The following is a 25,232-nucleotide window of genomic DNA, read 5'->3' on the forward strand; positions in this document are numbered from 1 at the left end:
TTGGAGCATACTCTTTTTATTAGGGACAGTTAGCCCAAAGTAAAACACAATATTTTAGGGACAATATACACTAATCTTTAATTATCTACTATGAACTAGACACCAAAAATATGATTTTTTTCATAAGTCATGTATAAAAAAAATGTTTGACTTACTGGTTGGAGTCGTAATTAAAGGAGAAGTCCGGTGGATTATAAAATTCGACTTGGGGGGAAATGCCTTTCCTGGCTGATGGAGTGACCCCTCAGCCAATCAGTGACTGAAGCAGAGTCCCGCCCCAGTCACTGACTGGCTGAGCAGCCAGTCCATCAGCCGGGTCGTGACCTTTCAACTCCGGTGGGGTCAGCGGGGGTCCAACAGCTGGCCCCACCGCTCACTGCTGGCATGGGAAGAGGTAAGTTAGTACTTGTAATCAATTTCCCTCCTGCCCTTGCAGGATGTTATAATCTGCTAGACTTCTCCTTTAAGTACCTATAAGCATTGCTATTGTGAGTAAATAATTAGCACCTTCTTGGGCTGAACCTAGTCACTGTCTAAACAGGTATAATAAATGCTTAATCATTGTGTAATCATTTGTACATATGTACCGGAAAAACCACGCTACCTGAGAAGTTGTGGGATGCCTGAAAATTTTAGGATATTATGTGTAATACAGATAGCTGTGTCTGACAATAGTCAAACAAAAGATTGTCTGCTGAAGAGCGATATTTTGGGGAAGAAATATTGTAAGAGCATTCCTAAGCATTCCTAGAATATTCCTTAAGGCTATGTTCACACTTCGTATCGGACCAGCCGTTCCGCCACCCAGCCGGGTCACGGAACTGCCGTTCTCTGCCAAGATCATCCCGGACGGTACTGCAGTACCGGCTGGATGATCTTTATGGCCGTAGTGTTCTGATCCGGGCACATCAGCGCGCGCCCGCATCAGAACTCCCCATAGCGCACAATGAAGCAAGCGGACAGAGCCACTCGCTTCATTGTGTAAACTGACAGGGTTTCCTACGGCCTCAGTTTACTGAATTGCAGCCGCAGAAAACCGATGTGTCAGTTCTTTGCGACCCGGCATGGGAGGCAATGTTCCACACTGCATTAAGTATGGCTGTCGTACTTTTACGTAGTGTGAACATAGCCTAAAGGATCATTCATCTTTCACCCAGTGACACTGTTCATGTATGACCAGTTAGAGCAACTTTGGAAGGCCAACATGGACCCAAAGGTGTATGGCTGCATCTATGGAACAATCATTCATCAGACGATTGTTTATTTACTGGTTGTTCAACCATTATGTACAGTAGAGATGAGTGAACCTCGAGCACGCTCAAGTCCTTCTGAACCAGAACGCTCGGCATATGATTACCGGTGGCTGAAGAAGTTGAATGCAGCCTTAGGGAGTCCTGGAAAACATGGATACAGCCTATGGCCTATGGCTGTATCCATGTTTTCCAGGCAGCTTTCGGGCTGCACCCAACTTCTTCAGCCGCTGGTAATCAAATCCCGAGGTTTGCCCATGTCTAGTGCACAGCCACCTTAATTCTTTTCTGGGATGGCAAAACTATGTTACAATTGGCCATCATTGTTTGACTGGTGAAGGTCTGACCTCTGGGACTTCGAGGGGCCATAATGCTCCTGTGAGCACAGCATCTATGTCATTGTTTGCAAAGGGACAGCCACTATGGGCAGCTATGTCTAGTACTGCCGCACGTCCCATTCACAGCCTCCTGTATGTATGATTCATTTTACCTGTGTTCATAATGTACAGGATATGGAACGTATGAGAGATTGAACCCTTTCCTTTTGCTGATAAACGTTAGACACCAACTGATTAACATTGGCCTTTGCTACAGATAATCTATTGAGGTTTAAAGCCAATCTCGGAGGAACCCTTCAAACATATCTCTATGCCTATCTCCATATCTTTATGTCACACCTGAAAAACATGGTTTGATAAAATAAGGAGGCAATGTCCTACTTACTGCATTAATATACAGCCCATAATAAGAAGACCTGTGCATATCACTGACACCGCCACTAGTGCTGTGATGGTGTTCTTCTTCTGACTTGCTGCCACCACCGCCAAGAGGTCGGCATGCTCACAGCGTTTGCCAGCAAAACCTGGAAGACATCTGGAAGAGAAGACAAGAAAGCAACATCAACAATAGTCCGACTACCACATCTTCTTCACCGTTTATGGTAGTCAAATATCTTAAAGATCATGTCTTATAAAGGTCTTCAGGGGTACTTGGTGCAGTCATTTCCTTCATTTGACCTATCATGGAGAATTCATATATATATATATATATATATATATATATATATATATATATATATAAATTTATTTATATATATCACCACTGAGAAGAGTGTATAGCATCACTAAAGTGTTTCATATCTGTTGAAGTTTATCATCTTCTTTCTGAAGTCTTACGACTGACAGCCAAATAGTCAACCTGTCAATCAAATAGATGACGTAGAACTACGCATATGTTATCAGAAGTAGTCTTTCCCAGTTATTCCATGAATGCTATGGAAATCAAAGGTTATCTGTTTTGTACCGATATCTAGAAAAGTGTGGATGATTCAGCAAGTTTGAAGTCCATAATGAAAAGTCTTTCTGATAGAATGTAAAACGCCTTTGACCTTGTATATTCCTATTTCATAAGGAAGGTTCAAGAGCAACGTGGGGCTACAAGGTTCATTTATTTACTTTATATGAAGCCTTTACCCATAAGTTAAAGCCAGCATTAGAAAAACATGGCCGCTTTCTTCCAGAGACAACACGACTCCAAATCAGATGCAGTTTGCAATTAAGCTCTGTTTGGAACCAAGTTACAAAACGGCACCACACTGGAGACAAGAGTGGTGCTGTCTTGGGAAGTGACCATGTTTTTCTTATGCTGAATAACCCCTTTAGGGTAGCTTCATACGTACCGTATCGCTGCGTTTTTAACGCTGCGTTTTTGGTGCGATTTTTACATGCGAGTTTTGATTTTCACATGAAAATCAAAACATGCATGTAAAAAACGCAGCAAAAACGCAGCGTTAAAGACGCACCGTTAAAAACGCACCATTAAAAACGCAGCGATACGGTACGTGTGAAGCTACCCTTAAAGCGATATTATCACCCCCTTTACAAAGAAGTTAGCAGCACCATTCTTAAGCTTATATTCTGGACATTTCATGTCTTACTGTATAAAGGATTTCTTTGTGGTCTTTCCCCTCAAAAATGCATGTTATTGATGGTGGACAGTGCTGTAGGGTCCCCATGATCTCAGGGCAGATTGGTGCCATAGGCCCCGCCCCCTTCGCAGTGTCATCATAATGAGCCGACATAGAGGCATAACCCCCGCTCTCTCTGTGAAAGCCAAGGTCAGAGGGGGCATGGTCTAGGCCTCTAGGTCGGGCCATTCCAATGGCTGCTAAGGGGGCAGGGCCTAGAAGCAGATGATGTCACGTCCCTATGGCTATGTCCACCAACAATGACATGCATTTTTGAGGTGAGAGATCACCAAGAGAACCTTTATACTGTAAGATATGAAATGTCCAGAATATAAGCTTAAGAAAGGTGCTGAGAACTTCTTATGTGGAAAGGGGGTGACAATATCACTTTAACTACAGTCATGGATTTATATTAATAGTTTAAAGAGGTACTCCGGACAAAGGTAAAATAAAAAAAAACGGGAGGGCAGGAGGTGGTGGGAACACACTAATGAATTAATACTTACCTGTCCCTGTCACACTCCAGTCGTTACAGCACTGCAGGAACTACCCACTCAGTGAGTCTAAAACTGTACAGGTGTCCAGCCTCAGTCACCGATTGTCTAAGCAGGCATTTCTGAGCAGGACTGTGACATCACAGGACCAGGAGATACAGGAGATTGGCAGGTGACAGTGAGCAGTGGCAATGCGACTGTGGGGAAACTAGGATGGGTAAGTATCGCTTTATTTATCTATTTATTATGTTCCCACGACCCCCTGCACTCCCTATTTTTTTTTACCTTTGTCCAGAGTACCCCCTTTAAGATCATTTTTTTAGTTGTTTTATTTATTTATTATTTTTTTTTATAAATACAGTTCTTTTTGGTTTCACACTGCAAACAATTCCTTAGTAATCTCATTCTGAAGGCATGTGCTACTTTCCTTCATGTGCTCCTTCTTGTATATGGGTAACTTTCTCTTCTGGGAATAACTATTTGAAGTCTCTGTATGGGTAGAGCACTGATTCATAGGGATGCTACCATCAATAAGTGGCAGCAAGGAGCATGCTTTATTCCTTTGTAGCAGTGCTACTTTGCATACTTTTTCCCATGAGCACTGTATTACTTATAAGACTCCATACACCAGAAGACACACTAGCTGCTCAGTTATATTACTAACTGTCACTAAATTACAGATGGGTAATAATTCCTGTATAGTGTCTACATTACCCATACTTCTTAAAGGGGTTATCCAGTGCTACAAAAACATGGCCACTTTTGCCCCACTTTTGTCTCCAGATTGGGTGGGGTTTGAAACTCGGTTCCATTGAAGTAAATGGAGCTTAATTGGAAACCACACCTGACCTGGAGACAAAAGTGGGGCAAAAGTGGCCATGTTTTTGTAGCGCTGGATAACCCCTTTAAAGTGAATGTACCAGCAGTACATTTGCTTTAAGTTTTTCACATGCATGGAAAGGTGGAAGCCAGTGCCGCTGTGATTTTTTTGAACAGCGGCCCGGTTCCCGCGTACGGCGCCATTTTAATCCTGGGCACTGGGAGGAGCTGAAGCACTGGAGGAGGGCTGGCTCGCCCCCAGTGGGAGGAAACCCCCTCCGCTCTATGATGCCGCGCTATTAGAATCAATGGAGCTGCATCACAGAGGGGCGGAGGTTTCCTCCCACTGGACCGGCCCGCCTCCAGTGCTTCAGCCCCTCCAGTGCTTCAGAGTAGAATGGCGCCGTACACGGGAACCAGGCAGCAGTTCAAAAAAAAGGACCGCAGCACCCGTGACGGCACCATTCTATCCATGTAAAAAACTTAAAGCGAATGTACTGCTGGTACCTTTGCTTTAAAGAAATGCCTTGGCAAATACTTAGGGAATTTTAAATGCAACTTACAGGATGTAATTTACGATCCATCCAAGATCAGTGATGCCATGTATTCATAAAGTTGCTCAACTTTTTGGTAGTTAAGTGCTATATATGATATACATTGTGTACATAGGTGACCATGCCACTTGTTACTGTTAACCATAAAGCAAGGTCTAGTACACACGGATCAGTCCATCAACAAATTGCATATGTCTGCTTCCATTGCTGGTATGTGTTCCATAAATTGCATTGCAAATATTTAACAGTACAAAAGTTCTGCTTACAGGAGCAAAAATACATTTCCATGGGAAAATGATGAGAAATCATTTGGGCATATACGTTGCTGATCTTAGGTCCTAAATGTTTGTGTCTATAACCAACTTCTCCGACACTGCGGTTACAATGTAAATATTACTCAAAACATCCTACATATTCTTCATACGCAGCTATATTATAACACATGGATATGGAGGGGGACTTACACACAGGCTGGCTCCTCTTCTTGCACTAGATACCTACAAGTTCCATGGAAACAGAAATTGGTGTGGGCATCCGGACAATCCAGAAAGTGAGATCTCACAGCGGCTGCAACTGGAGGATCTGCAAAGCAAAGAAAAGCCTATTAAGGATAATGGACTAACATTGGTACATTGTGTGCATACAGTTGTGAAGTTTGTGATTTTGTATATATATATATATATATATATATATATATATATATATATATATATATATGAATGATAACAATAAATATGTAATTTATATATATATAAATAATTTTATATATATATATATATATATATATATATATATATACATTTTCTCACAGAATTTTACAATAGAATCACTAAGGCACTGCTGTGGCTGGTACCATATAATGCTTGCGGCAAGTTGCGGAGTCTTCCTACGGAATAATATCTTTGTAAGGCTATGTTCACTCACCGTATATATTCTTGTAAAACCACGGCCGTTGTGCACACTGTGGAGCGAGCGTATCCGGCCACATGCTTCATAGTGTGCTGTGGGGAGTTCTGATGTGGGCACGCATGGATGCGCCCGCATCAGAACACTGCGGCCGAAAAAATCATCCGGCTGGTACTGCAGTACCGGCCAGGATGATCTTTTCATTGGGTCACAGAACAGCCGGTCTTTTACGCTGTGGGAACATATCTTAATACAGCATATGAGGGTGCATGCTACTATTTATTTTACCATGGATTCATATGGAATATGTGAGAAAAATACAGGTTAATGCTGGATTCACACTACGTTTTTTCATCCGTTTTTTGATGTTGTTGCAAAAAACGAATGTATTTGTGTGCATCAGTTTTGATGAGTTTTTCCATTGACTTCCATTATTAAAAAAAAACGGATCAAAACGGATCAGTTTTTTTTTTAATGGTCACAAAAATGAGGTCGACTACGTTTTTGTGTACATTCAAAAAAACGGATCCGTTTTGATCTGTTTTTTATATAATGAAAGTCAATGGACAAACGGTTAACAATGGACACAAGTGCATCCATTTTTTGCAAAAAACGGATGAAAAAAACAGAATGCAAAAACGTAGTGTGAACCCAGCCTAAGTTTCTTTGTAGGCCTTATACTGATATATTCTCGACTGTATATAGACCCATGGAGGTGCTGTATTCCTTCATAACAGTCTTTGGGGGAGATTTATCCAACTGGTGTAAAGTAGCATTGGCTCAGTTGCCCCTAGCAACCAATCAGATTCTACTTTTCATTCCTCACAGATTCTGTGGAAACTGAAAGGTGGAATCTGATTGGTTGCTAGGGGCAACTGAGTCAGTTCTACTTTACACCAGTTTAATAAATCTCTCCCTTTGTGTTTGTGTGAATAAAGAATAATCTATGTATTACAATGTCTTACAAGCATACACACCCATTATGTACAGGACAGACACTATGGGGGAGATTTATTAAACATGGTGTAAAGGGAAACTGGCTCAGTTGCCCCTAGCAACCAATCAGATTCCACCTTTCATTCCTCACAGACTCTTTGGAAAATGAAAGGTGGAATCTGATTGGTTGCTAGGGGCAACTGAGCCAGTTTCACTTTACACCATGTTTGATAAATCTCCTCCTATGTATTGTATACCTTCCGTGTATATCACCTAGAAGACACATTAACCAACAGCTATAGCAGGGGCAGGGGATCTCGGCTCTCCAGCTGTTGGACAACTACAGTTCCCATCATGCCTGGACAGCCAAAGCTTTAGCTTTGGCTGTCCAGGCATGATGGGAGTTGTAGTTTTGCAACAGCTGGAGAGCCAAGGTTCCCTACCCCTGAGCTATAGTATCGGCCTTAACATCCATAATACATACAGCTTGCTCACAAAACCTTTGCTAGGATCCCAGTGCTGATCAGAAGAACAGGGATTACAGCTAGAACTGAATGTACACATAACTGAATAGAATTAAAGATTACTTTATAAAACAAATCAGAGTCTCACATCATATTTCATGTAGGAAACGTAGGAAAAACATTATACAATGGTGAAAGCCCCACAGAGCTGTGCGGTAACCACGCAACAGGGATAAACTGTGACTCAGGACAGCGACATATGACACGAGACGCCTTTAAAGTGTCCTGTAAACAGGTCCATAGATTAGTGACGTCATCTGTTATATCTGTAGTTACGTCACACCTGTGAGACCCAAGCTTGGAATGGTAGGTGATATATAGAACTGGAAATGTAAACATGACAACCTCCATAGAAGAGAAGGAGCCAATGAAGTAATATAAAGGGTTGTAAGGAATAACATGAGCATTTATAGTAGAGCTCCGAAATAAATAAATAATATTCAATATAACTTTTAAAAAAGCTGTTAATAAATCAACTGGTGTCAGAAAGCTATATAGATTTGTATATAACTTACAGGACTTATCAGCTGCTGTAAGTCCTGCAGGAAGTTGTGTAGTCTTTCCAGTCTGACACAGTGCTCTGTGCTGCCAAATCTGTTTGTGACTATCCAGAGCAAGAGAGGTTTTCTATGGGGATTTACCTTGGGCAGTTCCGGACATAAACAGAGGTGGCAGCAGAGAGCACTGTGTCAGACTGGAAATAATACACCACTTCCTGCAGGACACACAGCAGCTGATAAGTACTGGAAGACTTGAGAATTTTAAATAGAAGTAAGCTACAAATCTATATAACTTTCTCACACCAGTTGATTAAAAAAAATCTTCAGATCCCTTTAATTTAATGGAAAACTAACAGCTGGTTAGAATAATGTAACCTGCTGTCATGTTCCCTGGAGATGCTGAGGGAGGTTTTCTTCCCTTCAGCCGCAGTGCCATGTTGTTAATATGTTAATTAGGCTATTCAGTGCCCTGGGGGCGGGACTACAGCGCTTGCTTCACTGATCCGCTTTGCAGTGATGTCACTCCAGCTGCTCCCCACTGCAGATCAGCCTCCACAGTATAACCCATGTACTTATATATCATCACTGATGATTCATCAGACATACATATATATATATATATATATAATATATAGATCATCAGACATTAGAAACATCTTTCCTACAGATAAAGAAGGACTGTAAGTATTAACATATTGAAGACATCTAGGAAAGATCTTGAGATATCATATCAATATCTGTAACTTAACAGGTTAACATGCGGTACCTGCAGTCATCTTGGCCTCACTTTGTGGTTGTATTGGAATTCGCTAAACAGCTTAGTAATTCCCAGGACGAGGGGAGCTGGCAAATAAGTAATCGTTTTATAAGTGCAGGGAGAAACCAGGACATTCCACAAAGATTCTACTTGTTTTCTGAAGATTAGGAGGTCAGTGTCACCTAGAACCTATTAGAAACGGCTATCACTAAGTGCAAAAGTGATCAATCTTGATAGCTAAGGCATAGGTGGGAGCAATCCACAGAACTGGAGACCGGTAGCACTCTGCAGTAGCAGGATAAAGCCTATACAAATGAGAGGCAGAACTGGGTAAGGGCATGTGCCCAGGCTGTTGGGTGCAACAGGGTGATACAACAAGCCAAACATAAAGACAACCCGTGGCTTGTCTTTTCCTGTCTGAAATAATGCTGAAACACATTTCTTAAATATCTGTAGGGTATTTACCCTATAGGGTACCAGGTCGCTCCATAAGCATGGCCGTAGTACGGATGGTGGCTGGTCCAGGGGAGGGCAGGCAAATGTAGTCAGCAGATTGGACTGTACACCCCACCCGAGAGTCAGAACGGTATTAAAGGGGACCTGTCACCCCGGCGCACCAGAGATGAGTCCAACGCCCATTAAGAATGACTGGAGCACAACTAGAATTATAGTCCAGAAAGCAAGCTTTTGTCAGAATCTACAGATTAACAAGAACAGAATAACAAAACTTTGCTGGGCATGCGAGGAGCTAACAAAGCTCAGGCACAGGATGTTGCCAATTGCCAATTAGGTATTGCCATTGGGGGGGGGGGGGTTGAAGTTAAAGCGGGTGTGTGCATTCCCTAGGGGCCAGTATGGGAAGTACCACGCATGGAAGCATTGTGGTGGTCTCATGAGAGCGGGGCACATAACTGAGGACAGCATAATACTGGGGACAAGCTGAGGACAGCGAGTAATGATGGGCGGGGAGGCAAGGAAGTGGCAGGAAGTAACAGGATAATAGAAAGAAGCAGGCTAGGATCTGCTGCACTATAGTCAGTCAGGTATAATGAATAAAGTTGTAGGTCAAGCTGAGGTTATTGCCCTATCCTTCTGTAGTATATACTTAGTCTACACCTGTGGTTTACTATACTGTAGATATTGAATAATGTTTTATTTTCTTTACTTGCTTCCATACTGGCCTTTTATTTCTTTACAGTATACTGTGGCACGGTGGTCTTGGCCTGTATTCCAGGCCACCTACCAGGTGCATTGTCTCCCAGCCCCCGCCCCCCGCTCACTCCTCACCTTATTATTCCACGAGTGATTAAACCCTGAACTTTTGTGACCACCTGTTTACAGCTGCTTTGAACTTTATCACAGATGCCTGTCTCTTTGAAGTCGGCAAGCTCCACACAATAACCTGATTTATCAATATACTGGGATAGGCTTAACCCTTAAAATACTACAGTGATACCTTTTTCAGTTTATACTATAATGGCCTGAGCCTAAGGGCAGAAATGTTTTTTTGTGTTTCTTTGTTATTTCTTGCGTCTGTGGTCGTCATTTATTTATCTTAATGACATAAGTCAGTAGACATGTCAGTCTTCCATATTATACATATAAGGGGTATTCTAAACATATCCCCTATCCACAGTATAGGATATAACAAGCTGATCAGTAGAAATCCAACCTCTAGAATTCCCACTGATCACGAAAATGAAGGAAAGCTGTCCAATGCAATCACAAGTGCAAATGTGGGGTTGGGGTCCCAGTGGTTGGACCCCCCACTGATCAGCTTGTTATTCTCTATCCTTTGAATAGGGGATAACGCTGCAATTAGGGGACACCTTTTTATTTATGGCCTATTTATTCTATCAGTATCTGACTCCAAGGAACCCCACCAATCAACTAAGCTGCAGTACCAGACACAGCCACTACAAAAAGTACAGAGCTGTACCTGGTAAAGAAGAAACTCTGCAGAGCTTGCTGAAGTGTTAGGGCCCTATAACACAGGATGATTATCGTGCAAAAAAACGTTGTATCGTTTGAATTTAAATGATAAATGTTCTGTGTAATTGCAGGCAACAATCGAAAAATCGTACGTATGTCGTTGAACGTTGATTTAGATCTGAACTTAAAATTATCGCTAATCATTCGCTAATTGTTTGCTATAATTCCACATTCGTTCACTCAAGTTCCGCATTTGTTCACTAATCGTTCAGTGTAATTGCACATTGTTCATTGTTTTGCTGGGATCAGAAGGAATGAATGATCATAGTAACTATCACAATAACGATTGTAACTAACGACTATTGTTCTGTGTAATATGGTGAACGATTTCAGGTCAACGATAAACAATCTCGTTTGCGATCGTTTATCGTTATTAGTTAAAAATCGCTCTGTGTAATAGGACCCTTATAGTCTACTCAGTTAGTGATCCTGGGACTTCCCAGAATCCCAGTCAGTCCCATCAATCCAATATGGATTGCCTGCCTGTGTTTGTGGTATTATACTTTACCAGATCAATGACTACTAAGACTGGCCTAATGAAGAATCATCCAGTTGCCTCAGGCTCTAATGCAATAATAGGCCTCAAAGACAAACAGAAGACAACTCTGTTGGATCTGAATATATAACGAATCATTTGCTATTAGGTCTATTTTGTGTGTGTACAGTTCATGCTGCGATTATTAGTGGATCCTGTATAGATGAAGAATAATTTCCTCTGGTAGACCAAAGGAAAAAGATCTTACTCATTGTGATAAACGGCAAAATCAGGCAGTCTACAGGTCTTTCCATAATATCTAGAGATCCAGTACTACATGTAAGGTTATATCCATATATATAGAGGAATCGGTAGACATAGCTGTATGGTCACCTTTAGGCAAATAAAAAAAAAATAATCAAGCATCTGAAATTTATAGCAAGTTGGAAAATTACCGACAGGGTGAACAAAGTGTTTCCAAACCTCTTAACCCTGTGACTCCCCATTAGAAATATTAGGGCCTCAAGCAACCCCATGACTACGGGTAATCGGTCCTAAAAAACTACTGTACTCCTAAAGCGAAGTCTCCCCTCTGTATATTTATGTATTCCTCCCTTTTGTGTCTGGTCTTGTGATCTGTTCTATTCCCTCCATCTACTGTTCTTTTTATTGAAAAAATCTTTAATAAAAATACAAAAAAAAAATAATAAAAAAAAATAAAATATATATATATATATATATATATATATATATATATATAAATAGATAACTTGGAATAAAGTCCTGCTTGTTTATCAATAATCCTTTAGGTTCAGGGCTGCCCTTTTAACTCGGCAGCATAGGATGCCCCCCAAGCCTTAGAAAAGCAGCCTATTTATTTTACTGGCAGCAGACATATTTGCAGACAAATCTTCCAAAAGACACAGCCTACTTTTCACCATCACGCTGAGCAAACAAGCTGCGCTGTTAATGAAACGCTCTTTGAACCCTCTGGAAAATAATTCAACTACAAACAAGAATACACGCCTCCCTTGTATCACCTCAATGCACGGGCTGAGGAGAAGGCTGGAAATTCTGCACTTATAACTGACCCCCCCCCTCCCCTCCTGTTCTCCGCCGGGGAGGCTGCACCAAGAATACAGAAGCTTATCCAGTTTTTATTTTAATTTCTCTTATTTCTGCATATATATTAAAGAGGAGGGTGAATGTGAAAACACTTATTTTTTTTTCGTCTTAAGCAGGCGCCGTATAATCGGAAACACTGGACGGTTGGGAGTCTCGGGTTTCAGCTCCTGACTTGTGAGCGGAGGTTTATGAATGAAGTCAGTGATAGCAGAGTGTGTATGTGTGGAGGCACGTCACCTGCCATTAGGCTGCCCTGACAACTCATAGGAAGCATTAGGCCACAAAAATCCTAATGGCAAAAGACCCGATCCGTTATACGAGTGCAATGTTATTGGGGCCAGAGAAGCCATCGGAGCCTTGGCGGCAATTTCACTGCAAATAACGCATGTGCATGGTGGACATAGGTAGAAGGGAAAAGGTTAGATAAGAAAAAGGGAAGGCTTTAAGATATTACATTTAACTATTTGTTTACCATTACGTTACCACCCCTGAAAGAGAGATATAATAATGGATGACCCATTAAAGACACTTGGCACTGTCTCTCCACACCATGTCTGACAGGCAGTCTTTGCGGTAAACCTTTTTTAGCCCTTTAGGTGGTACACAGCCAAATAGACCATACACAATCCAAAAATAAGAATCCAATAGAGAAGCAGCAACTCACTGTCCAAGTGCAACTTTATTTCAGTATTACATATTACGGGGACAGTTTAAGAGCGGAAGCGTGAGACGGCCGTAGCCTCAGTGGGACACACTTGCTATGTGACTGTCTTGCCTGTAAACCAATGTTCAGTGTGTGCCTGAAATAAAGTTACACTTGGACAGTGATTTGCTGATTCTCTATTGGATTCTTATTTTTGGATAATAATGGCTCCGTTCACACTGTGGCTTGGGTTTCAAACAAAGATTCTGTTACTATTAATGGAAAAATATTAAGGCAATCTTTATTAGTCAATGGGGTCTGACGGCAACCATTTGGGTCTGGTCAAAGAGTCCATCACTTTTTAAATAGGGACTAAGGGAGTAGTAGTAGTAGTATGTGGAGTCGTACAAACAATACAGTGCAATGCTCCATAAGGATAAAGGGTTCAAAGAGGATATAATAAGGCACATGAGCATAAATTGAAAGGATAATAAAGAGGCATGGAGAATGGATACTTTCCAATCATCTCTAGTTGATAGAGGCTGCAGTTCTATTATTAAAGGGGTTTTCCAGCGCTACAAAAACATGGCCACTTTTTCCCCTACTCTTATCTCCAGTTCAGGTGCGGTTTGCAATTAAGCTTCATTTACTTCAATGGAACTTAGTTTCAAAACCCCACCCAAACTGGAGACAACAGTAGGGGGAAAGTGGCCATGTTTTTGTAGTGCTGGATAACCCCTTTAATTCATAGAAGAACAACCCCATTAGGGCGTATTAACAATTTAATCCCTAGAGCAGGCATGTCCAAAGTCCGGCCGGAGAGCCATTTGTGGCCCGCGTTCCGAACTTTTACGGCCCCCCAGGTATCCAGCTTGCTATTATCTGCCTGTGTTATAAAGCATATAGCATGTAAAATGGTCGGCCCTCGCACATGTTCACTTCATCAAATTTGGCACTCTTCGAAAAAAGTTTGGACATGCCTGCCCTAGAGTAAAGAACTGTTCTTGCTCTGGAGGACTTGGCACGATTATGCATTACGTTGATTCCCATTTTTATTCCATGCACAACTCAACAATGTTGACAACTTCAAAAGTTATCCACTGGTAGGAAATTTCGAGGGACAATGGTTGCGAGACATGGTTGTCAAGCTTTCCCTAATGAAAGTGGGCAAAGTCTGACAACTACATCTCGCAACCATTGACCCTCAAAATTGTAGTGTGCTTCCAAGTCAGAAAACTGTACTTTGGTCTGGCTTTTAAAGGAGAACGCAAGGAGTGACTTTCTCCAGTAGAAAGATCTGTCCGAAGATCATCCAAATAGCAAGGCAGATACCTCTTGGGATTAGTTAATGGTTTGTGGATATTCAAGGCAAGAGGATTAGATTAGGAGATCAGTAAAGCAAATGACAAAAAGATCCTCATCCTGTTCAGGTCTACCCATTACATATTAACAACATAGAACTGGTAGTTATCTATTATAAAGTCAGTTCACATGCTCCTGGAGGTCTCATATAGATTGCTGGTATCTTCGTAGTACAATACTGTTACGAATCTACATGGAACAAGATATTCTTTGAACTGGATTTTTTTTTTGTTTAAGTCTATTGAATATTTATCACATTTCAGCCATTTTTTCACTTTGATCTTAAATGTCCCAGTTTGTTAGCTTTGATCCAAGACAATTATGTCCCAATTTTTCCTGTGACTACATCAAATAGGCTTAGGGGTCATTAATCTTGTCTTTGAAAGGACTTTATGCGAAACCTCGGAGCGGACAGCTTTTCTCAGCACGGGTGAGAAAAAAAAAAAAAAAAAGGAGGTTACTCCGTGTTATTTTAGAAGAAATAATAGTAGTTAAACCATGAAATGTTTTATCTTAGGTGACAAGTTCCAATTATTCCATATCTATAGACATACTGAGTGCGGATTACTTGTGATGATCCTCCATACTGATCACAAACATGGAGACTTTCTATAAGATTACTCTTGTAGGAAGTATGTTCTTTATCTAAGAGTTGGAAGAGCAGGATCGGTTGACCATCTAATGTGTATAGTGGACTCCCAATTCTGCCTGATGGTTGCGGTCGGGAACAGTTGGGTATGTTAGATTTCAACATGCCTGATCCTTTGTTCTTGGGCAGATAAGCTACATTCATAGGTTTCTGGCAGCTGCCTTCATTCCCATTCCTATTTAGAATACATTCATATGCATATGTTTGTAGGGAAAGTTGTCAGCCAAACGGGATGTAGTCAAATATGGCTCAAACAGAAGTGTAACCCTACATTATGGCATCATAGTGCAAACAAGGGAGCCCTTGTAGCTCAGGGAAACGGTGTACAATCTTATGGGCCTTAACACGATGTCCTGGAGACCAAACTGTTATATTAAGGTGGCTACAGGCACATGGATAGCGACAAGTTTACTACATAAGGCCTGCTGTGGCAGTGACTGATACGGCTATAGTATTTGCTAAAATTTATGGGGGTTATGTAGCAGCTGGGACAAGAGGGGACTGAGATTTTGCCCATATGTCACCGCAATGGGGTCAGGAGTGTGTAATATAAAAGTGTGTAAATATGTTACCATCAGCAGATAAAATAACGGCCCATACGATTCAATTTTTGAGTAATCTTTTTCAGCCATGTGAGGTATTTCATGTTTTTTTTTGTCTTATTGTAGTGATGAACACCTGGTTGGTTGTAAGATGAGGAAGCACACCGAAACCAGGGTGTCAAGATGGAGAAGAAGAGTGAGTATTGAAATTTATGATCACGCATGATGACCTATAAAGGATCATGGGGTCTTCCAGCATGATTCAGCACTGTGTAGATTGACTCAATGATGTGGAATAAAATCTGAGTGACTGGAGATACTGTTATGGTAGGATGATGTGGAGAAACCACTGGAGCTCTCGCTGACTCTGTATGTCATATACATAAAAACTCATTTTATGGTGTGACACAGTTTTACAGGAGATGGAGAGTTGCACATTGCTGGCCACTTTGTAAAGCTTTAAAGGAGTTACCTAGCAGAATTCTTAAAAATTTTTCAGGCTGAGCTGAAAAAAAAAAAAAAAGAAAAGAAGCAGTACTCATCTGCCATAATCCCCTGCCGACATTGTACTGTATGTCTGCCACTGCCTACCACTTCTTGGTGATTTCTTGACACAAAGAGGTGTTCGCTCACATAATGACTTACTTGTGTCAAGACAGGGACTATCAAGTGGTCAGCAACAGGGACTGGACCCTTTTAGAATGGTGGGATCATGGTAGGTGAGTACTGCATCTCTAACATTTTCAGAACAACTCCTTTCATTTTGTCCTAATTTAAAGGGAGATAATATAGTAGAGTAAATGGTCGGGCACATCAAATAACTGTCGGCTGTCCATTTAATTCTCCAAATCCGCTCATAGAAATTCCCACTCATTTTGGCAAAGGGTGCAAATTTAATTCAATGGGGGTGAGGGGAATAAAGGAGAAGTTTCCTCTCACAGGCTTACCTACCATGGGAACAAAAGGTCGTCATGTTGATTCAACATGCTCCATCTTTCTTTCCATTGATAATTGACGTCAAGGGAATTGGGAGGCCCACATACATATTACATGCTGATGAAGCTTGCATCTATTTATTAGGGGGATGACTAAAGCTGGTGATTTACACAATTCATATCACAGGGATGACCACCTGACAATAGTCAGACCAGAAACCTCCTATAAAACATGTAAAAAAAATTCTTTCAATGCAGATACTAACGTAAACTTGAATATTTGTTTGTTTTTGTATTTTATTACACACACACACACACACGTATATTTTATAGGCGACACTTACAATACAAATTTTTGGGTTACTCACTGTAACCTTGTCAGCAGAGTGCAGGTTTGGTCATAGGCTTAGTGATTATAGATAGAAGATTCAGGATCACCTACATCTATAACATCCCAGTAGTTTTATACAGTACATTGGAAATTCCCTCAGTCTCCTATAAAGCAACGACCCACCCCAGTCACAGAGAAATCCTCAGACATAATTTCCTTTGAGACAACGAACTGCACTTCATTCCCCCAATCAGTTTAGCCGGAGGATTATCAGGGATAAGAATGATTGCAGGAAGGAGAAAGGCGACCTGACAAATTACAAGGAACACTATAATTAGAATAGAAATCTGATTCATTTATTATAAGTAGTTCTGGTACCCATACCCTGAAGTTAGACTATTTATATCCTGGCAATAGGAAAACATAGAAGCATATGCTCAATGCACTGTTCCGGTCATGCATTGAGTGATCTGTACACCATGCAGACTGCTATGGTGTACTCCCACAGAACCCACTACAACCTTCAGTTGAGCTGAGGTAGTTCTAGTGGTGCTTCTAGTGTACTTTAATATGCCTGTGATTTCCATTAGGAGATATACGGGAAGCAAATCATTGATCTCAGGGAGACCAGACAAAGATAACACTGCCGGCTAAAGCGCTCAATACAGTGAAATCCTAGGTGCATTGCTCCCTGGGAAACATGAATATGCAAAAAAAAGAGTCTCAAAACACAGGACTAGCTAGATATCCCTCCAGGAAGGGGCAGCTCCTGTAAGGAAACCACCAAAACCACCATATTAAGTGGCCCTATGAATCAATGTAATGACAAGGGAAAAACCAAGGCTAGGTATCCATGCACAGACAGCTGTTTTGGGGTGTTGCCCTTCATCATTGTGGAGCAAAATTTTCTGGCTAAGAGACAGCAATGCTTAGTAAAGCCATACGGAAAAAAAGATCACTGATTTAAAGGGAGACCAACCAAACGATAACACTAAAAAGGACATCCTGCACCCACAGAAGCAGCAGCAATGAGGAGGACATTATAGAGCAGCACTGGGCAGTTTAAGCTGTCAATAAAGCACTGAGGTATAACAACCTTACATTCAGCAGCTTCTGTGTGTGTCTCATTCTGCAGCTCCCTCTTTCTAACCCCTCCCCTCTCCATAGACTTCTATATGCATCATGTAACCTGATTACTCAGTGATCTGTTTCTCAGCCTCAAAGTGAATGATCAGTTTATGGGGTAAAAGAGAAAAGAAAAGAAGCCTGATAAATGGAGAATGAGGTATTTTGGTCTAACAAGTTATATTACTAAGTTTTTTTTTATAATATCTTGTACGATAGATTTATGTAATGTTTGTTGATAGATGTGACCATTTAACCATAGGTGACCATTTAATGTCAACCATTTTCATGAGTTATCCTGCCAACATGAGTTATATCTGCCAACAGTAAAATAAATCTCCATGAATATGTGTAGGTAAATCAGCACGTTCTTTCAAACAACCTCACTCTGTTTCCTATAGTAGACCGCTTCCCCCATTTAGAAGACAGGATCAACTTGTTTCATACGGCCGGAACGTCAATAAGGAACAGCATGGTTACAATGTGTGCTCCGAGAGAGAAAGGTCCAAATACAGAAGAAAGGCCTCATAAACTCTCCAGTCCGGGGAAGGGTTGCAGATCTGGCTGGTTAAACACACACGTGAACAAACTCACATGAGCGTGCGCCTTTCAAGTGAGCTGTCATTATTTGCTCTGTGTATTCACAGGTGAAAATCTGCTGTCGCTTTGGATTTAACCCGTTCACTATCCACTTCCCATCGACAAATTTCCTTTCATTGTTTATATTGTTTATATCCTCTTTGTATTACAACTAATGGGGCTCTAAACATATATGAAACAATGGGTAACAGTGTAAAGTTACATTTAAAGGGTATGTTCATATTTCAAGAAAATCTCATTTTTAATGTTTAGTCAACAGAACCTATAAAATGTTGAGCAACTTTGTGAACACATTGCATTTATTTATCTTGTACTTCTCCAGGAAGACAAACTGTATTATAGCCCAGAGCTTGTTCTTGGAAACATTGGGCAAATGTGTTGACAGACATATTGCTAACTGCTCATCTCCTATACAGTGTAATACATTTCCTTATTGCAAAAGACAGCAGGAGAAGCTGAGATTTCAGCTCTGAGGTTGTAAATGCTGCTTTGTTCAGTAATAAATATTGTAACTCATCACTAATATTAGAAATAGATTGCTGATCTCAGGGAGACCAGCCAAACGATTACACTGCCGGTTGCTAGTGAAAGCGCTCAATGCAGTGAAATCCTAGGCGCATTGCCCCCTGGGAAACATGAATATGCAAAAGAAATGTAATGTATTTACAAGGTAACTCAATTCATTTACATAAACTACATGCTACCTTATAAATATATGTATAGCTTTGTAGACTTAATTTTCTTAATTTTATCCTTTAAGGTGGCCATAGATGGATATTGACGTTTGATAGGTGACTTTTGACTTAGTACGCTCTATGTTTCTGCAATGCATTCCGGAGAAACTGAATAGAGATCTCAGTGTTCTAGATAAATCAGATAAAATTCCAACCTCTGCATGTAAAGCCTCTTTATATTGACAGATTGTAGTATAGACAGGTATTACTGTACCAGTTAAAGTCTGGCCTTTGCATCTGAACTGGGAAGCATTATATATTCTACTGGTAGTGTTGATCCTACTAAGGATATGCTCAATACCTTTAGATATAGGGGTAGCAGGTGACTGGTACATTACGTACATATATTTGCTGCTTTTACAGTCAGAGAAACTAAAAGGTTTCAGGTACGGGAGTCTATAAAATGTATTGTATTTTATGGGGCAATTATCAGCCAAATAGGTCAATATATCTGTGCAATAGGACCAGTTATTATTTGACGATCAAGCAAGCTCGTTCATTGGCTGATAGCATCATATTAAAGGGATATTCTGCTCAAATATAACTTTTCGGATGTTGCCACCCATGGTGAGACTAACAGTTCATTCCATACTTGTTATTATCTATTCAATCTCCCCAGTTCTGAGCTGCTGCTTTCTGCTGAAGACACAAAAACTGTATGTAAGCTGCTGTGTTTATTTCCCCCTCCTCCCCCTCCCTTCTGAGACAGCTAATGTAGAGGTAAATGTAAAAAGTCCCTGACAGGCTGTATCTGCAACTTTGTAATGCTGGGAGGGTTAACCTGAGGTCAAGTTGCTGATTAAATGTGGTTGAAGAAGGCACTCTGTAGGTCTGGCGGTGCTTGTGGTAGGAGTATTCCCAGGACAGTAGAAAAGATGAATGCTTAGTTTTTTTGGTGCAAACCGGATATATTTAGCCAAAACACATCCTCCTGTCTGTTTTGCACCAATAAACTAAGCATTCCACTACTTTGTGAGTGCCAGGATTCATCTTTGCTACAAGTTGTTGATAAAAGCAATGTGATTAATCCTCCCGGCACTGCAAGGTTGGAGATAGGGACTTGTTTATATAAGCTCTCAGAAAATAGGAGGAGGATGAGGAGGAGGATGAGGGGGAAACAGGCAGAAAAGTTCAAACACAGTTGTTGGTCTCTTCAGCAGAAATCAGCAGCTCAGAACTGGGGGAAGGAGTCTGAATGGATAATAACAAGTATGGAAGGAATTGTTAGTCTTACCATTGTCAGCAACATATGAAGAGCTATGTGTGAGGGGAATACCCCGTTAAATTGTCGGCGGCACATCTCTCAGTATAAGGCCATGTTCACACTATGTAAAAACAACAACCGTATTTCATAACAACGACCGTAGTTATGCAAACAACGGCTGTTATTTGTGAAATAACGGTTGTTGTTTGCACAACTATGGACGTTGTTATGAAATAAAGTCTAATAGGGGATTTGCAGACAACTACCGATTGCAGCAAGGAATCCATTTACATGGCCCTTTCGAACTGTGTAATAGCCTCTCTAAAATGTGCATTGGGCAGCAGAATAGGACCCTAGGAATTGGGTTGATTATATACCATGTATGTATGTATATTACAAGCTTCTTATCTGTAAACCATTTGGCTTGGTTAGTCTTGTACATAGAAAAAGGAATGTCACATTCAGGAACGCCATCTCCTTTATTGCTAATATCAGGTATTTCACACCTAATAACAAAGGAGATGGACCAGCTAAGGCTTTTTCTTTTCCCTACTAGAGTACCATAGAGGACAATATCCCATTTATTTTGTTGCTAATATCACAATGTTCCTGGAGACACGAGCCCTGAACAGGGTTTTTCTCACCAAAGAACAAAGCTGATGTCCCAACCAAGGCCGGGCCCTTTGTCTACTATGACCTGCCTCTATGGTATGTATGGACTTGATACGCAAACATAGAGGGTTATGTGTACAAGATATATTTTAAAGATTACTCACCAGTAACTGTAATTTCAGCTGTCGTGTTTTCTAATGCGTGGCAGGCAGCTAAAAAAATACCTATAAAACAGAGCAAAACTATATTAGTAAGTGCACAAAACATCTAATATATTCAGATTCAGCCAATGTATTAAGGTCAGATGTGTTACAAACAGTCAGTTACTCTCCTTTTATATCCTCAGTAACATTGGTTCATGTTGTCTACAGAAACTTTGCATATTTGTCCGTTGCTTAAAGGGGTTGGCCACTTTATAGTAAAATTTATCAGTGTGCAGCATTAGTAAGTGCACTGACAGCAACTCCCTGTGTACCTCATAGAGCTAAAATCAGACTCCCCTTCCTGAGGCTGTGCTGTCCTGCTCTGTGGTGAGTCTGTCCATAAGATGGTCGACATGGTAGAGCATGTGATCATGCCCCCCCCCCCCAGTGTCCACCACTGAGCCTGTATATTTCTATGGAGGACACTTGGGGGCGAGGCATGGTCACATGCTCCTCGATGTCGGCCATCTTATGGACAGACTCACCACAGAGCAGGACAGCACAGCCTGGAGGAGGGGAGTCAGATTTTAGCTCTATGAGGTACACGGGGAGCTGCTGTCAGTAAGTAATGTGAATAACCTTACTTATACTACACACAAAACTATTTTACTATAAAGTGGCCAATACTTTTAATTGGTCCTGGAAAACATGTCTGTTTACTGGAGGAATATGTGTAGGAATAACACGTTTAATTGTTCTTCTTTCTTCTCGAGGGGGAACTGAGTTGGTTAATATGTATATTACCATAGTAATAGCTTCAGCTTCATTAACATTAAGCCGATGTGTATACCTCCTGTAGGTTACCACCTGTCTGGTGTGTTTACCATCTGGCCATCGACAACAACACACAGTGTCGGTAGGGCATTACTGTCATCTTAGACAGGTGGAATTAATACATGTTAATATGTTTTAAACAAAGACGTCATGCCTTCTTTCAGAAAATGTGAATAAATATATGAGCGCTTGCCTGATGCCTGACATTCTGTATACAGTGCTACCTGGTCAGCCCAAAGCAGAAATGGAGATTGCAGCTTTTTCCACCCAATGTGGCAGCTGACGATGGGAGAAGCTGATTGCAAATAGGATCCATTAGGCTCTACTTTTAGAGACAGACACTTCATACCCAGCACATTACGCAAAGCGATTATCGGACGCATTTGGCTGATTATCGGCCATTACGGCCCATAATTGCTTAGTGTGTTAAAAGGCAATGATCAGCCAACATAACGATGTCGGCTGTTAGTTGTCTTTCAACATGTTGAAAGATTAATGACTTGAATAGCAATGATCTGCTGCTGTCACGCCGTGTAGTAGGAGCAGGGGCAGCAGACCGCCGATATCTCCTGTTGACTCCCCGGACGATCTAGCGATCACCCGGCAGCTCCCCCGCGGCCCCTCCTGCACTTACCCGCTCGCTGTTGGTGTGTGCAATAGCGCCGTCAGTGAGCGGGGAACGAGAAGCAAGCGAGTGCTGATCTGACAGGACGGCGCTCACTTGCTCCCGTTGATCGCCCTGTGTAATGGTGATGTCACGACCCCATTCCCAGAGCTGTGCGGGCTGTGGCTGCTGGAGAGGATGATGGCAGGGGCATGGTCAGCGTCCCTCCAGTGCCCTGTGTCCCTCAGTGTCCCCCCTGCCATCATCCTCTCCAGCAGCCACAGCCTGCACAGCTCTGGGAGTTGGGTCGTGACATCACCATTTTATCCAGGAAGTGACATCAACATGTTATCCAGGAAGTGAAGCCTTGATGGAGTAGTAAGTGCAGAGAAAAAAGCACTTTATAAGCATTTCCCGTAATAAGTGTATATTGGGGATTTGTATAACTTTTGGGGGGCAATATGATTTTTGCCGGACTTCTGTAATGTTGAACTGGTGCTTACCAGAGATGGGTGTAACTGGAGCATGCCGAGTCTGATCAGTATCCATATTTTTCTGGACTCCCTAGGGCTACATCCAACTTCTTCAGCCACTGGTTTTCAAATGGTGAACGATCGGACTTAAGCATGCTCCACTTACGCTCATCTCTACTGTTTAATATAATGTAGAAGCTATCGGGTTATTCATCACTTTGTCTAAATCTGGAGTGTCGGTGTTATAGGAACGATGAGAACTATGTACTGCCACCCATTCACTACAGCTAATAAAGTAAACAGTGATTTCCTGGTGGCTATTAGTCATCGACAAAATACTATTTGCATTGGTAAAGCAGGTAGACAGCACCGCTGTACAGCTTGTTATTACCAGTCAACCTTCATAGGATGTGAAGCCTGAGTTGAGTGAAAGATGGCTTCACATATTCGAGTTCCATATGGTTCTTCCCTAAACTGACAGTTCTCCAGGGTCTTATTTTGCCCAACATGTTATGTTTTTTTTTCTATTTATGCCAAGAGCCATCAGTATGTCTTTGTTGGTTTTACAGTCTGCAACATGACCGTGTCATCCGACAAATACAGACATTAAACCCTTCTTTGAAAAAGGCAGAACCATCTTATTCGTGAACTAACAGGACTTCTAGGAATTTACATGTGAAGAGTGAACATATGGTAAAAAGTTAGCCACTATTTCACACAGTGTGGAAAGTAGAACATGTGATGGACGCCATAAAAATATCTAAAATTCTTTAAAGGCGCTGACTAGTTTAGAAAACCCATGTTCCGAATCTTCATGTCTTAGCTAGAGGTGAGGGCAGTTACAAAAAGCGTCTCTGGAGGACCTGTCCCTGTCCCGTACTGTAGTACAGATACAACTCACTGATTTGAATGGACAAGGTGAAATGGTCCTTTTACACGGAACATAATTCGCCCGATCGCACGATTAACGATTTTGAATGAACAATGTTTTTTTTGTAACGATCAGCATTTAGACGGAACGATACATCGTACGGAAAAATCGTTATGCGGCCGTTTAAGCCTATCTTACACATTGGTGAAATTGTTGAAAGAATGTTTACACTGAATGATCTGCAAAGTTTTTGCGAATGATCAACGATAATTTGAGAACATGTTGAAAGATCAAAATGAACGATTTATCGCTCGTCGCTTGATCGTTCGCTGCGTTTACACGTACGATTATCGTTCGAATTTGATCGTTATCGTGCAAATTCGAACGATAAATTGTTCCGTGTAAAACCACCATAAGACTTATGTTTGCCTGTAGCAGTGCTGCAAAGAAATGAAACACTTCAGGCCCTATCACATGGGGCAATTATCAGTCCAAAGTGTACGCTATCGGACGTGTAATAGCCCCCCCGCCGAAAGCTGTGGCCCATACGTCCGTAATGAACTCTTTAGGCAGTGACAGCCTGCTCAGCCAATCGCAGACTGAATTACGGACAGCACAACAGCAAGTGATTGGCTGAGCGGGCTGTCACTGCCGAGATGAGTCCATCTCAGAAGTAGTGGCCAGAGTGTTCAGCAGCGGACCCCAAGATGTGATAGGAGGACCCCTAGGGGAGTGTGGTAGGTAAGTGCTGGTTGTTTTTTCTCAGCAACAGCAGCACTAGGTAAAAAAATTATGAATGCCGAGTACGTCTTTAATTAAATATGTCATCCAATTGGCACAACTATACCATGCAGAACAGTGGGTGAGGACTTAAGAACTATATTTCAGCCTATTAAAAAGATCTTAGTGTGGTGGTCCCCAAGAAAAAAGTTAATGGGACCAGCACGCTAATATGTCTGCTAATAAAATCTGCAAATATCCACTGGACATTTGCAGACTGCAGCCACTGAGCCTAGCGAAGCACTTTGCATTGCTAGCACTGTAAATTCACTCATCCCGAATTGCAGTTATACCATGACCAACCCAACACATGAACTACTTGGATTTAAAAAAATATATTTTTTATTTATTTACACATCTTACAAGACAGTCTAATCGTTAGTGGGCCCATTAAATCCTAATTATATTTCCTACTGTCTTATTGGGGGAAGTCAGGTAAGGACAATCTAATTTTTTTTTTTCTTTTTAGTGTACCGATGTAAAGCTCCTAGA

General features: G+C 41.3%; 1 protein-coding gene across 1 annotated transcript in view; it reads right to left on the bottom strand.

The window, feature by feature from the left end:
• Positions 1-25,232, bottom strand: part of TGFA (transforming growth factor alpha) — a 52,042-nt gene that overhangs the window by 8,095 nt on the left and 18,715 nt on the right. The window contains exons 2-4 of the mRNA XM_069942937.1: positions 21,200-21,259; positions 5,548-5,665; positions 1,974-2,123 (exon numbers count right to left, since the gene is read on the bottom strand). Coding sequence (XP_069799038.1) covers positions 1,974-2,123; positions 5,548-5,665; positions 21,200-21,259 — 328 coding nt within the window. The remainder of the gene's footprint in view (positions 1-1,973; positions 2,124-5,547; positions 5,666-21,199; positions 21,260-25,232) is intronic.

The sequence above is a fragment of the Dendropsophus ebraccatus genome, chromosome 1, assembly GCF_027789765.1.
Source record: "Dendropsophus ebraccatus isolate aDenEbr1 chromosome 1, aDenEbr1.pat, whole genome shotgun sequence".
Classification (NCBI taxonomy): Eukaryota; Metazoa; Chordata; class Amphibia; order Anura; family Hylidae; genus Dendropsophus; species Dendropsophus ebraccatus.